Source organism: Ochlerotatus camptorhynchus, unplaced genomic scaffold (assembly GCF_037179485.1).
Source record: "Ochlerotatus camptorhynchus isolate MF236.1 unplaced genomic scaffold, CSIRO-AGI_Acam_v1.1 ptg000896l, whole genome shotgun sequence".
In the NCBI taxonomy this organism is placed as follows: Eukaryota; Metazoa; Arthropoda; class Insecta; order Diptera; family Culicidae; genus Ochlerotatus; species Ochlerotatus camptorhynchus.
In genome coordinates this window covers 707-17020 of record NW_027041349.1, presented here as the reverse complement: position 1 = coordinate 17020, position 16314 = coordinate 707, and the positions used below count along the sequence as shown (strand labels likewise).

Here is a 16314-nt window from a genome sequence, read left to right as displayed (position 1 = left end):
TGAAAACGTTTAAAACACCTTCTGGGAAAGAAAGGGTTAACCATATTCTTATTTACAGTATGTGTTCAAAACGTATGTTTCAAACATACATACAATACATTTAAAATATAAACGAAAATATTGGTAAACACCGTTCTAATTCATATTTTAGACGCCTTCAAATTTCGGACACTTTCTGTCTGTCTGTCTGTCTGTCTGTCTGCTTCGAGACCCCTCCCCTTCTGTAAGGGGGGGCTCCCATACAAATGAAACAGACATTTCTGCATAACTCGAGAACTAATCAAGCAAATGGAACCAAATATGGCATGTGGAGGTCATAGTGAGTATTTCCTTAGTTAAGAGGGGGGAGGGGCATGCTTTTTTTAAATTGGGGCATAAGTTCAAGCTAACATTGAATCCCGAGCAAGGCCAGGCACACTCAGCTAGTATGATATAAACATCAAAAATATGTCACGCTTATTCCTTTAGTCAGCCCACGATTTTACAACCCATTTTTATAGATATCAACCCTGGTAACAACAGTAACAATCAAGTCTCCACTGCGTCCTAGCAAGAAGTACGGTCGATTTGTTTGGAAGTTTTCTCGCTATTCGCGTGATTTAAATTATCAGTTTTTTCTCACTTAGTGTTTGCTGACATCCCATCTAAATAATTAACCAAAAGTGATTTTTTTCTGCGAAGAAAGTGTGTTTTCGGCATCATCTGAAGGAAAATTGTTCAATTGCGATTGGCAACTCGAAAACCAATTTGCGGACCATCGGTGCGTGGTCACGCATACCTGCACACGGATTATCGTCATCGAGAGTCAGCATATGCCTCCCCATTTACACCACTCACTTATCATCGTGTGTTCAGCTGAGTGCCGACCCCCATAAGCACACTACAACGAAAATCACCTACACACGCGGTGTTGCTGCTGAGCGGTTCCACGAACAAGTGGGAAATTTTTCCAGTTTTTATTTTTTGTATTTTTTGATTTGCATGAAACCTTGCATACAAGTTTTTGGGGAAGAAAAACGCCGTTTTGCATACTTGGTTCGCCATTTTAAATCTAGCCTTACTTATGAGAAGGGCCTATGAAAAATGCACATGATATCTTCAAAAAATTGTATCTCGGAAACGGTTTGTCCGATTGGTTTGGTGTCTTGGGCGAAGTTTTAGACAATTGTTGGTGTTATATGGAGAAATATGCACGGTAAAAAAAAAGGTGTGGTATTTGTGTTTTGAACTAAAATATAAATTTTCCCTTTAAAGTGACATGTCAATAATTTTTTTATTATCCTTATGTTATAGCTGACTGAAAATGCTATCTAATGCACAGTAGGTTGTTCTGGAGAAAAATAGGTTACGATGAAAAAAATTGTTTTTTAAAAAAATACAATTTTCAAAAAAGCTATTAAGAAAAGTCAAAAAAGTTTGTCACCCTAATTTTATGAAAGCACATCAAATTTGCAAACAAAAAGTACTTGGGTAACATTTTTCTAAGATGCACCGTTTAGAAGATATTACTGATTTAATATTGTTTTTTTGATAACTTAATAAGTTTTGGCCCTTTTCGGATGTACTCCGTGTTTTTCCAGTTTCAAAAGTATTTTTTCGGAAAGATTGGAAAATTTTGAGTTAAAATGACACTGACAACTTAAAGATTCGAGTGAAATTCTCTGCCTTAAAAGTATTTTGAAAAACAAGTTACAAAATCCCACTATCAGGAACAATGATTTCTTCAAATGATTTTTGGTGCGTTGTATTAGATACAGGTAATCAGATACCAGTTAGCTGTACTACGTACAGTTGGTGATTGTAAACATGGTCTTTGTTGGAACTAGTCCACCATGGCCACGCTGGCCATAACGAGGCTAGCTCCGTCGTTGACCGTTCCTTAATAATAAATAAAAAGAACGCAGTAGTCACCTTCCATCAAACTAGAGGGCTGCCGACTGATACCTCAATCAACAACCGCCGCACTCTTTATTCATTCCAGGTATATACAATTTACAATCTTCTTCAATAACAATATACCTACGCCAGCAAATCTACCTCGAGCCAACTCTCCAAACTCGTACCTGAAGGTTCGACGATACCTGAGCGTTCAACTCTACCTATCTTCCAACAGTCTTTACCCAGCATTCTATGATTTCTACCCGTGAGCTGTATAATAATGTCTGACTCGGTTTTGAATTCATCCAGTATCTACTAGGGAAAACCAAACAGTAAATGCAGAAAGGTTGCTAGTAGCATAGTGATTATAGTAATTTCAGCTCATAATCCTGTGTTTTTGAACGTGATCCAGTGTTGTTTGATAACATAATAATTGTAAAGGAAAGTGTAACACGTTTTGGTGCAATATCTCACGGAGCTGCGATATCTCACGGATGGTATCATCCAAAAACTAAAATCAATTGGATTTTCCAAGGTATCCACACTGAACACCAAGGATTTTCGTGTTTGTTCGTCTTGCCGTCTACATATTGATTCAAGAGCTCACCTCACCCAAAACGAGGAACAAAGCGTAGCCGGCGGCTCAAGGATGCCAACTGTTGAAAGTTTGGTCACGATACCATCAGAGTCAACGCTAAGCACAATTAAATCAAATGAAGACTTCACGATGCCTGTAGACGTCGAAATATTCAACCGAGGAATAGCAGCTGTTCGTGTTTCGCCTATAGATTTAGGTAAGGTTAAAAATATTCACTATCCTGGAAAAAAGTGCGCTGAAATCGTCGAAGGTGTACGAAGAAATCTTTTTAAATTAGACGCTAAAACAGAAAAAGCAAACGAGTTTGATGAAGTCATAGAAAATATGAAAATTAAATTTTTAAATTCAGCCACAAGGCAAGAAAAACTATCAATTTTATCATTGTTGCCAAAATCATGGTCAGTACAAAAAATTGTAGACGAATTTAAAACCAGTAGAAATATGGCATCAGATGCAAGAAAGGAAAGAGATAATGTATTTGATTCATCTCAAGGTTCAAGCTCTGGAAAAGCTTTGAGTAATGAAGCAAAAGAACTGGTTTTGAATTTTTTTGAGGACGATGATATAAGCCGTGCAATGCCAGGCCAAAGAGATTTTGTTAGCGTAAAGACAGGAAATAAGAGATTAGCTGTTCAGAAAAGATTGTTAATGATGACATTGAGAGAAGCTTTTAATCGCTTTAATGAAATGTACGTCAATGTAAAAATAGGGTTTTCATCATTTGCAAGCCTCCGGCCAAGGCAATGTAAACTATTGACTATCACAGGAACACATAATGTTTGCGTTTGCACTACGCATGAAAATGTCAATTTAATTCTACATAGCTTAAAAAATACAATGTCTTGAATGATCTAAAAACATTAACGAATAGATTAATTTGCGAAAATAAGACAACTCATTGCCATCTACGAAGATGTAAAAACTGCCCAGATACCTCAGTTTTAGAAGACAGTTTATTGAAACAACTGGAAGAAAACTTTGTTGAAAAGCTTTCATTCGAACAATGGGTTACCACTGACAGATGTGATTTAGAAACTATTGTAAAGCAAACCGATGAGTTTGTTTCATTTTTCAGCTCAAAATTAGAAAGTTTGATTCCGCATGATTTTGTAAAAATCGAACAATCCAATTTTTTGAAAACTACAAAACAATACTTGCAAGATGGTGAATTTTTAGCTATTTGTGACTTTTCTGAAAATTACAGCTTCGTTTTGCAGGATGAAGTTCAATCACACCATTGGAACGTGCAACAGGCCACAATCCATCCTTTCGTAATATATTATACTGAAAATATGCAAATTAAACATTTTAGCTTCATTATAATTTCTGAAGAACTAAGACATGATTCAGTCGCTGTCAATTTGTTTATTGATAAAATGATAAACTTTTTACAAATTGATCAAAATAAAAACATAAAAAAAAATTATTTTATGTCAGATGGTGCTGCTTCACAGTATAAAAACCGAAAAAACTTTTCTAGCCTTTGTAAATTTAAGTCAAAGTATGGTATTGACGCTGAATGGCATTTCTTCGCAACATCGCACGGAAAAGGTCCATGCCGACTATTTGAGGTACGATAAAACGCATGGCTACCAGAGCAAGTTTAGCCAAAGAACGCGAACACCCGATAAAGACTGCAAGAGAGTTGTTTAATTGGGCAAACAAACGAAAAGAAGAAGAACTTATAAAGTTGTCATTTTGTTATTCTACTACAGAAGAATACGAAAATATGTCTTTGCTGCTAAATAATCAATATAATAATGCAAAAACAATTCAAGGAACTCTAAAATTCCACTCATTTCTTCCTCTATCAGAAAATACAATAAAGGCAAAGCTTTATTCAAACTGTCCTGACAATGATGCCAAAATATTCAATATTGTTAAGAAAGTTGTGTAAACAATAATTTTATAAAAATACAGGAATAAAAATTAACTGATGATATCCAACATATAATGTTATTTTTTATTGCGCACAATCACCATCCCTGAAAAATAAGCTTAATTCGCTCTTTTGAATCTTGCTAATTGAGGAGCTTACATTTGCAGTTCTCAAAAAGGTGTATCTCGAAATCGAGTTGTCTCATCGGTTTGATGTCTGTGGCGATGTTCGGCAATAGAGAGAAAATATGCACAGTATAAACACATCCAGTTTAAATGGATTAAACTGTTAGGCGATATGCAAGAGTTGAATGCACATTTTCAGCACAACGCACCAAAAATCACTTGAAGAAATCATTGTTCCTGATAGTGGGATTTTGTAACTTGTTTTTCAAAATACTTTTAAGGCAGAGAATTTCACTCGAATCTTTAAGCTGTCAGTGTCATTTTAACTCAAAATTTTTCAATCTTTTCGAAAAAAATACTTTTGAAACTGGAAAAACACGGAGTACATCCGAAAAGGGCCAAAACTTATTAAGTTATCAAAAAAAAAACAATATTAAATCAGTAATATCTTCTAAACGGTGCATCTTAGAAAAATGTTACCCAAGTACTTTTTGTTTGCAAATTGGATGTTCTTTCATAAAATTAGGGTGACAAACTTTTTTGACTTTTCTTAATAGCTTTTTTGAAAATTGTATTTTTTTTTAAAACAATTTTTTTCATCGTAACCTATTTTTCTCCAGAACAACCTACTGTGCACTAGATAGCATTTTCAGTCAGCTATAACATAAGGATAATAAAAAAAATTATTGACATGTCACTTTAAAGGGAAAATTTATATTTTAGTTCAAAACACAAATACCAAACTTTTTTTTACCGTGCATATTTTCTCCATATAACACCAACAATTGTCTAAAACTTCGCCCAAGACACCAAACCAATCGGACAAACCGTTTCCGAGATACAATTTTTTGAAGATATCATGTGCATTTTTCATAGGCCCTTCTCATAAGTAAGGCTAGATTCAAAATGGCGAACCAAGTATGCAAAACGGCGTTTTTCTTTCCCAAAAACTTGTATGCAAGGTTTCATGCAAATCAAAAAAGATGAAAATTACTCGTTGCTTTAATGATATGGAACCGCTGTGTAAACGCTCGGTGGTAGTAGTATAGGATTATCAGATAAGTTTTTGTTCTTGGTTCTTTCTTTCGCCCATCAGTTAAATTTAATTTAGTGTTTCTGTGTTTGTAGTGTTTTCTGTGTATTGTGTCTGTGTGGTTTCGATTTTCGTTTCTGTGGTAGAGCGGTTTTCGCTCCCACTTGTACGGCAAAATGGACATTTTGTCGGAAGACTAAATGGACGTTTTGTCGGAAGGTGACACTACTTTGACCCGCGATGGCAAGAAGTGTCGAAAACGTACGTCATTTCAGAAGACAGATGATGCAATCCCTGGTTGTTCGTCTTAGTCTGGCAAAGAACAGGCTCAGAAAAACTAATGATCTGACAAAGTGATACTCGGCCGTGACCGAAATCACGAAAGCTAGGCACAATAAACTTCGTGTTGTCGTTTCTAACCTGATGCAGGCTAACGAGATTGCTGCCTCCCAGCTCTTCACGCTCGAGTATAGAGTTTACATCCCAGCTCGTGATGTGGAGATCGAAGGTGTGGTCACCGAAGCGAGTCTGACCCTGAGATCTTGGAGAAACAAGTGGTTTCCCGTTTAAAGAACCCTTTGCTTCCCCCGGTGAAGATACTGGATATCCAAAAACTGGGCTCAGTATCTGTCAGCGAGGGTAAAAAGAGTTTTACCCCCACATACTCGTTTCGTGTGACCTTTTCTGGTTCAGCCCTTCCTCACTACATCAAGGTGGGAAAACTTCGACTACCTGTACATCCCCCCGGTCATGAATTGCCAAAACTGTAAGCAGTTGGGAAATACGGCCTCTCACTGTGGCAGCAAGGCACTCTGTTCCAAATGCGGGGAGAAGCACGAGGATGGCATCTGCACAGTCACTGCACCAAAATGCGTGTTCTGTAAGGGAAGTCCTCATGGTCTCTCGTCGTGCCCGGTGTACAAACAACGCGGGGAGAAATTACAACGCTCACTTAAGGAACGTTCCCGGCAGTCTTTTGCAGACATGCTGAAAACGGCCACGCCATCGAGCAACGAAAAAAATCCCTTTGCTGTTTTGTCTGATGACGAGTCTGACTCTGACTTGGCTGAGGAGGGAGTTTCTTTCAGTTTTCCGGAAGGTTCTGCACGGGAACGAAAACGCATCCGTTCGCGGAAAGTTTACAATCAAGAACCCCAAATCAGCATGCCCAAATCAAGGAGTGGTGGAAAAAATGAGACTTCTAATCCTCCTGGATTCCACAGAACTGACTGTACCCAGGATTTTCCACCTCTCCCGGGGACATGCAAAACCCCTGATGACCCATTTTTAAGAACAGAAGCCCCTTCTTCATCTGTTTTGTTCTCATTTGATAATATTGTGGACGGTATCCTCAAGTATCTTAATATTTCTGATCCTCTCAAAAGCATTGTTCTGGTAATGCTTCCTACTGTGAAGACAATTGACATTGAAGTGGCCCCTCTTTGCAGCAATCATTTCCTTCGATGGATAATTTTCCAAACGAGGTCGGAGATTTGATCACCGTTCTACAGTGGAATTGCCGAAGTCTTATTCCTAGGTTAGAATCGTTTAAGTTTTTGGTTCACAATAATGATTGTGATGCATTTGCTCTTTGTGAAACTTGGCTCTTTTCAGATAACGATCTTCCTTTTTATGATTTTAACATTATTCGACTGATTTGTGAGGATTCGCGTAGAGGAGGGGCACTTTTGGGAATCCAAAAGCGCCATTCGTTCTATTGAGTGAATCTTCCACAATTTCCAGGTATTGAAGTTGTCGCATGTCAGGCTATCATTAAAGGCAAGAGCCTTTGTATTTATTTTATTTATTTCGTCAACCAACGTAGACTAGTACATATTCGAATACAGGTTTGTTTTCATAAATTTATTTATTTACTTATTTCGTCAACTTTGGAAAAGAGGTTAAAAGTATAATTTTGTCTTTAATAAAAATTAAGCAGTGTCAGCTTTCTTATTTTTTTTTTATGAGATATAATGCCTTATGGAGTAAATATATTGTTTTAGTTTATGCCGAGACATTGTAAAGTCAATGGTTTAGCAGTATTGATTGTAAAAGGCCATCATGCGGTTTAATGGCCCATATTTTTCATAATTTGTGCGATGATGTTTTATGGTAAATAAATTTCGATTTCGGAGTTGCCGAGAAGGTGTATGGAAATTTAAATTTGATTAAAGTTCTGTGCAGTCAATGCGCTGCGAAACGATATCGTTTACAAATGAAACCATTGCATATTCACGACGCTCTTTTAATGTTTGTATGTTTATAAGCATGCAGCGTGATTTATATGATGGAAGAGGAAATGATGTCCAACCTAATTTACGAAGAGCGTATAATAGAAATTGTTTTTGTACGGATTCTAATCTTTCTTCGTGCGTGATTGAAAAAGGAGACGATACAATGCTGCAATATTCCAGTATTGACCTCACATAGGCAATATAGTGTTTTAATTGTGTATGGGTCCTGAAAGTTATAGCAAAAGCGCTTGATAAAGCCTAGCATGTTATTTGCTCTGTGAATAATTGTGTTGTAATGATCTATGAAAGTTATTTTAGAGTCTAAGATAATTCCTAAATCCCTAACTCTTTCACATTTTTCTACATTTTGATTTCCTAGTGCAATTGAAATATTTGAAGTTGTTCTTTTCCTGCTAAATGATATTAAGTTGCATTTATTACATTCAATTCTAGTAAACTTTTTTTGCACCATATGTAGAATATGTGTATTTCATTCCGGAATTGCTTCTGTATGTATTCCTCCCAGAGTTTCAATTAATCAAAATCAACTTTCAGATATCTGTTCAGTTCTTCCGACTCCACGGTTGATTATGGGAGATTTTAATTCTCATGGTACAGGCTGGGGGGAACTGTATGACGACTACTGTTCTACTTTGATATATGACCTCTGTGATAACTTCAATATGACAATTCTTAGCAATGGAGAAGTAACACGTTTGGCTGGACCATCCTCGAACGGAAGTAAATTATACCTCACACTTTGCTCTAACTCATTATCGTTGGATTGCACGTGGAATGTGATCCAAGATCCCCACGGTAGTGATCACTTGCCCATCAAAATTTCGATTGCCAGTGGGTTCAATCCGTCGGAATCTGTTAACGTCGCGTACGACCTCACCCGTACAAAAGTCTCTGGCCAATGAGACCACCACCAATCGATTCAGGAGAGTTTTACTTTTGAGAATATATTGACTGAAATTGTTTGGCAGCCGAGATATTCAATTTAGTCGCGGTTTTGTCATTTTTGCCCACTGTGCAATGGATTGATTATTCAATAAAACACTGTTGACAAAATAATCAATAAATTTAAATACAATTATTGTATATAATATTATATAATTATTTGTTCTGAATGTTTTGCTGTTTTTTTTATTCCCATTGTTATTTGATGCTGATCAATCTGCCTTTGGACATATTCCCAACGGGTTTTTTTCATCGATTGTGAATATTTATTACGCGCAATTGTATACCTATTCCAAGGATTGTCACTATTTGATCTACAAAACTGTTTGTACCATTTGTACCTTTTCCGATTAAGACACAAAAGATCCACATTGTTCGAGTTTTTCAAAGAAACAAACTTTTTTTCAACTAACTGATTGGTACACGTTTTCGTCCACTAAAAAATGAGAATGATTCCAAACAAAAACGTTCGCAGAGAAATGTCACCTTAGGTTAATGAATCCTTACAACCTCCAACAAATTGTCACACAATTTATTTCACTATAACATGTTCAGTCGTGTTCAGCATGCCGTCGAAACAGGAAGAACTGTGCGCCTGCATTGTACAATTCTAGCAAGTGAACGAAGATCGTGGAAAAAAGTACACGGTAGACAATTTTAGGAATGAAAATGTTCCAGTATACACCATATACTGTATCCTGGCATCCTGTCCACCGAAGATAATGAATAAGAAGACGTTCCGCTCGCTGCACAACACGTTCAACAACAAGGATTCGGTAAGTTAACGGGAAGCGGCTAGTTGTTCGAAGTCGCACATCTGCAAGACTCTAAGGAAGGAGGAAATAGTGTGTAAAAAGAAAACCAGATCCTCAGAATACAAGGGCGAGCAAATCCAAACCATGAGATCCCAATGCCGCTGGATGACCCGGAAGTACGGCGGAAAGCCAAAATATACCATATGTGCCAAAAGAACTTCAAGATCACTCAGAATAGAGTGATGTGGATGGTTTTTTATCGTCTCTTCGATACAAGAATTTCCGATCTCCACCTAGAGATGAACGTTCCAAAATTAGATTTTAAAAGTGCTGACATTAAGACTAGGATTGTGCAAAAATACAACACATCAGAATCAGAATTTTTTCTACAGATAGGCAGACCATTTACCTATAAGTCCTTCATATATCTCCAGATGGGCACTTTTAAAGAAAAAAATTATTTAACAAAAACTTTTTCGTGTTCGCACTGAATAACATCAAAGATTTTTTTTAGTGTAGGCATGAAAAATATTGAAATGTTGAGACTCATGTACCACTCAACCGGATTTCACTAAACAAGCTCCAAATGAAAGGTACACCAAAAAAGATATTCAAGACGTTTTCAATCCTTATGTGAATGATATAGAAAATTTAATTTTAATGTTATGTTTAATTGGCAGAGTATGAAAAAATGGTGTCCTTATTTCATAAATTTTTATTTTATCTTATTTAGAGAACAACTTATATATATTATTCCTTAACATTGTCAAACAAAGTATTTTTTGTTTTGATGCTCCGTTGAATTTGAATTTGTAAGGAGATGTTTATAGTAGTTGTAGGTTAGTTGTAGTTGTAAATAGTAGTAGGCTCCTTTTTCCAATTTCAATCAAACCAATCCCACCAAGATGGGCTTCCCTTAATAGGCTCGATATGACTAGATATGAATGCTCTGATCTGTGTCACTTGAAAATTCATACATCTAAACCACACAAATTCAAGAAATAAAGATCATTTAGAGTAAAAAAGTGATTTTAACAGAATGCTTGGTTATCAAACCGTTAAATATTTTCCAATGGAAGTCCGCATCGTGCTCTCTTGCCGAGCGGATCTATTTGCTTTTTTGCTGAAGGAAGTGTGTCTGCTACCTGTAGCTACAAAAAATTAAAACGGAACTTTTCAATGAATTACCTGTTAAATTTTTACATTGTTTTAATCTTATTCCTATTCGATCGTTGTTTGGGCCCTACCCGAGGTAATCTTGCTTATATATCGATTTGGAAAATTCCTCTTCGATTCTTTGGATTCTTATAGTAATCTGTTTGGAAGTCGATTTGGAGAAGGTTGATTCTGCTGCCATGGCGCCAATCACAATAGAAAAGGGCAATTGCTTGATCCCCTTTTTGATGAAATTTAATTATGTAGTATTCGATTTTTTTACAATTGTCATTCTTACATTTATCGCAGGGTCAATTAGAATTGAAAGGTACCGCTCTTTATACACTTCGGAGTGTTGAAACACCCTCCAAAGGCGCACCCCTTTATCAGTCAAAGTTGGATTCCTTAGCAACAAAATTAAACAATGACACCGATAATGACCATGCATCAGAACCCTAGTCTTAACCACTTCAAACTATGGAACAACGAATAGAAGATTAGGGATCACAGAGATGAAGACTAACTTACTCATTTTTTTCCTTGTTTCAAGATCATCCTCGGTAGACAAAGCCGAATCTTGTCACTATCAACAAGGCATAAAAAGTAACAAGGACTAAGATGTGTTCCTTTGATTACTGAAAAAGCATTTTCCCCTAATTTGAAGTAGTCAGGACAAGGAATCGATAGTAGATCTTACATGCCGTAACGTACCACGAAAAGGTGATCTACACGGATACGAATTTTGTTCATTAAAAACAAAAATATAAATGTTTATACTCTAAACATATGAATTATTTAAAGTGATTTGAAAGCATGTTTAAAACTAAAATATTTATGTTTGAATTAAATTCAAAAGCATGTTATTTCAACAATATAGGATTTGGGTAAACGGTTTTTAGCGTGTCATGCCTTTTTATTTCCTTCTTGTTACATTCGGAAAAAGTTGCCCCAGCTTTGCTCAACCTCAACAGAAAACGGCCATCCATTCCGAATCCACTCCGGATCCTCCTCCGAAACCGAACATGGAAAGAAACCGGTATGAGGACCAGTGGCAGAAACGGCAAAACGACGCTAATAACACAAATTAGCACCAGTTCCACTGAACTGGATCCCCCGGACACCCACCCAGACGGGTCCTTGCATCCCGGACCAGGACCCCAATACCCACAGGTCACCCTTAATCGCACCCGAAAAAGAGCAGGAATTAAGATGCCCTGCCCGAAGATCTTTTTTTTTCATTTCTTTGCAAACCGTTTTATTTTGCTTTACCCTGCACTCAACTACTAAAATAATTCCAAAATACGTATGTTTATTTTACATGAGAAGCATGTTTAAAATAAACATATTTATTATTTATTATTGAAATCAACCTAATTTATGTTTTTGGCCAGAACAAACTGAGTTTGCGTTTAAATTTACCTCAAATATTTTTGTTACGACGATAGTTTTTTCAGCGTGTACCCACGTTATGGGTCATTTACGTATTTCTTTAAAATCGTTAGTTGCCACCGGTTGGTCATATTCTGTTTGATGATTGTTCTGCACGTTATTACACTATTCAATATCCAAACAGCCCAACATTCTTTTCTTCAGCAAGAAATCCGTCAACAATCAATTTGGTCTTAACTGATTCATGTCAACTTTGTAGCCAATTGGTTACCCATGCTGATTTCGGTTCTGATCACCTTACAGTAACTTTTGAAATATCCCAAGAAATAATTTCTAATCCCAACAGCTCTACTTTCAATTACCATAGGGCTGATTAGGGTTAGCGGCGCCGGTGGTGTAGTGGTAAGCGTGATTACCTCTCCCCCAGCAGGCCTGGGTTCAATCCCAGTCGGTGCCGCCAGGATGTTCTGAGGCATAACATCTCTGATCACGCCAGGGAAGTAAAGCCGTTGGTCCCCGGTTCATGAGTTGATGGGTCGATAAGTAGGGTCCAGGTGTAGGAGCTGCCTTCCTGGCGTCGGTAGCATTGGTGCTCAGCACGGAAAACAAGATCGACGAAAAACAAATCAAGGAAAAAAAAGAGCTGATTGCGAGCAATATCAAACATTTATGGAATATAGCTTTGATCCAAACATTACTTTGCAAACCACGGATGAAATTAATTATGTTCTTGAAATTTTGACTACTTCTATAATTGAAGCTAGAGCTGCCCCAGTGCCAAAACGCGAGGTTAAATTCGATTCAATTATAATAGACGACGATCTTCAGCTCTTAATTCGTCTTAAAAATGTCCCTAGGAGGCAAAATCAAGAAACACGCGATCCTGCCATGAACATTATCTGGCGTAATTTGCAAAAACAAATTAAAAGGCGATTCTCTGCCCTGAGGAACAAAACTTTTGAAAATCATGTGTCGAAATTAGACCCGAGTTCCAAACCCGTTTGGAAACTCACAAAATTTATGAAAAAAAAACCTCAAAAGCCTATTCCAGCGCTTAAAGAAGGTGGTAAAATTTTGATTCTCCGATAAGCAAACTTTTTGAAAAAATAATTTTGATTTGCATAATGCTTCACATCAATACGAACTCGATTTTTGCTGATGAGCAGTTTGGATTTTGCCATGGGCATTCAACTACTCATAAACTCTTAAGAGTTACCAATTTAATTCGTTCAAACAAATCTGAAGGCTGCTCAAGTGGAGTTGCTCTTACAGACATAGAATAGGCATTTGACGGTGTTTGGCATGAAGTATTGATTGCTAAATTTAAAAAGTTTAATTTTTCACTCTATATTATAAAATTAGTTTAAAATTATTAAACTTACAGAACTCTGCAGGTAAATCATCAAAATTGTCGTCCAGCAACCTGTTAGAACTGATTTATCTCAGGGTTGCCACAAATCTTTGTTCGCTGTTGACGCAGGCATTTGCAGAAAAGATGACATCATATTTTCTCTTCTTATTTACTAAAATGGAATATTTCTCTAAAACTCAACTTATAATATTTCCACATAAGCCTAGAGCTTCCTTTTTGAAACCTAGTAGTAGTAGTAGCAGCAGTCATGCTTTACCTACCAGGAAAAAAGCACTCCAAAGATTCAGAACAAAGTTCTGAAGATGATTTTAAAGTTTCCTCTTTGGTAGGAGAGAATGGTATACAACGCACCCCCTGGGCAGAATGCACCAGCTGACTTTTATTTGTGTTTTTCATGGCTTTTACGTAACTGCATGATAAATACTAGAATTGGATTAAAAATTCCTAGAAAAACTCAAAATAAAATGAAAAAGTGCGTCTTACCCCGGGGGTGCGTTATGTACTGTTCTCCCCTACAGTACTACCAAGGTACATATAATTTTGAATGTTGAGACTTTATAGCAAATGTCTTCAGTTGTTGCAAGTCTCAACATCGCTGTGATTAATTCCCTTTTAGTTTTTAGTTCCCTTTTTAGTTTTTAGTTTTACGATGTCAATTGTTATACTGACATGCAGGTATAGAAAACCTGTTTAAAATACTGAATTGCCAAGGCAGGAACAATGTAAAAACACTTAGATATATATAGCAAATAAGGCTGATAAGTTACTGGCTGGAGCACCTAGGTTAAAATGAAATGTAATTTATTTTGAATTTGGAACAAATAAAGAGTTGTATCCGGGTGAACATGAACTTGTCTAACTTTACTTTCATTATACCGTGGACCCCCGGTAATCTGACCGTTCTCAATCTGAACACTTTTTAGTTTGAATCTCACTAATCTGCATGCTGCCGTAATAAAAATAACGATTAAAAAGTACTTAACGACGTGTGCGGTATATCATACAAATAATTTGTTCGTTTATGGTGTTTGTTTATTATTGCTCAAAGGTCGTCTAGCACATGGAATAGAGTAAAGCGAAATGGAACGAAAAAGTGTCGTTCAGATTAACGGGGGTCGACGGTACTCTGTTTAATTTGACGATGTATACGTTGTATCGCCGGGTCATGGTTACAACGTACACTGCAAACAAATCTTATTAAGACAGTGAGTCACTTTTGACACTACTAGGCTAGCTTGATATCAAAAGTCGTACATTTTATTTCCAGTAAAAACATGACGTAGGAGTGATCATTCCAAGACAGCCTAATATCATGTAATATAAGCTATAGTCTGAACGTAGAATTAGATCATATGTCCTTCCTTGTCCTTTTGTCATAGATTTAAAAAAAAAATCTAGAGCAAACAGCTTAAACATTGGTTAATTAAAAAGCACCCCAAGTGAATAATGATAGACATGATCTTGCATCTAGGATGAATCAATGGGGTGGATTTGTATGATTCTCGAAATAAATAGTCACATTAAAATCTTTATTAATTGATCAATTGTATCTATTTGGACACTAATTCAAATAGGGAGAAATGAAAATCGTGTATACATACAGAACAAACATGCGGCATATGCACTAATACGCCACCAACCGAGTGAGGTTCTGGCTGTGGAACCGCTACTGGAACTGGACCTGTGAAAAAAGTAATAAAACATCATTCAGATTATGATGGCTAACTAATATTATCAATGATCAATAATGTCAAAATATTCAAACATAAGCTCTGATAGATAAAAATAACTTTACAATATCCATTTAATTATAGATTTCTCCATGTTGTTAGTGTCATGCTAGGGATAAACTAGTTCATGGTCTTCATAAACTGTATGAGGAATAATCCAAGAAGCGAGCCAAAAAAAAACCAACTATGTGAGTTCTACTACAAACAAGAATATACAATATGCTAGAAACATGCATCACGCCAAATTCAGGAAAAAACCACCCTCTTCCTCCCTTCGATGGAAAGAATTTTGTGAGCCTAAAAATGATTGCGTCCTGTACAACAATTTCTCCAATATCACCAGCTCAATAAAAGCATTCTTTATACATGACCGGTCACAACTCCCCACTCAAATGCTACGTCATTTGTGGATGTTCTCTTATAACAGTTCTCACTACGAAATCTAGGTGGTGAAAGCACTTAGTGTCACGTGTAGCTTAAATAACCAGAACCATTTGTTTAAATAGCCATAACCATTTTTGTTGAAAATTTCCATTGGGTGCTAACAGCACTTAGTGTCACGTGTAATTTAAATAACCATAACCATTTTTTTTTCTTCCATGTATGTATTTAAGCTTATTATTTTATTTTATGACTACAGTGACCCGTCAGACAAATTTTTATGAAAAATACAAAATGTAATTAATGCAATTAATTTGGCTTTTAGTTTTGTAATGTAATAAATAAATAAATAAATATATATAAGTTAAGAACGCAGTGTTCCAGAAGCCATTTGAATTTCATACACAAGGATGAATCAAATCAAAACCATTCATCAACATCAAGTAGCAGCTGCCCTAGGTCTCCTTCGAGGAGCAGTCTCAATCATCATGTTCATCGTCAGCAAATTCATCGAAATAAACTGAGCAGCATAGCTCACTGAACTGAAACGCGCTTCATCAGCAACATGCGATCGGACGCCGGACCGGACGGCGATTCTATTTCACCACATAGCTAAGGCACGTTTCTCCAGTGAGGCCTCTGTAACTTCTGACAAATAAAATTAAATTCATTATTGTTTTGGACTTGGAAGAGGTAACATCTAGTTAGTTCCTTTTTTAAAAACGTATCACAAAACCATGAGGTTTTAACTGGCGCAGTCTAAGTAGGATCTGCACTCGGTTTTGATTCGCGAGTGTTGTGCGTTCCTGCTAAAGCCGGAAA

The 16314-nt window shown here is 36.6% G+C and overlaps 1 protein-coding gene across 1 annotated transcript in view; it reads right to left on the bottom strand.

The window, feature by feature from the left end:
- Window positions 1–15072, bottom strand: part of LOC135715418 (uncharacterized) — a 41663-nt gene extending 26591 nt beyond the window's left edge. The window contains exon 1 of the mRNA XM_065238698.1: window positions 14983–15072. Within this exon, the coding sequence (XP_065094770.1) occupies window positions 14983–15000 (18 nt within the window). The 5' untranslated portion in view covers window positions 15001–15072. The remainder of the gene's footprint in view (window positions 1–14982) is intronic.
- Between the last annotated feature and the right edge of the window lie 1242 nt (window positions 15073–16314).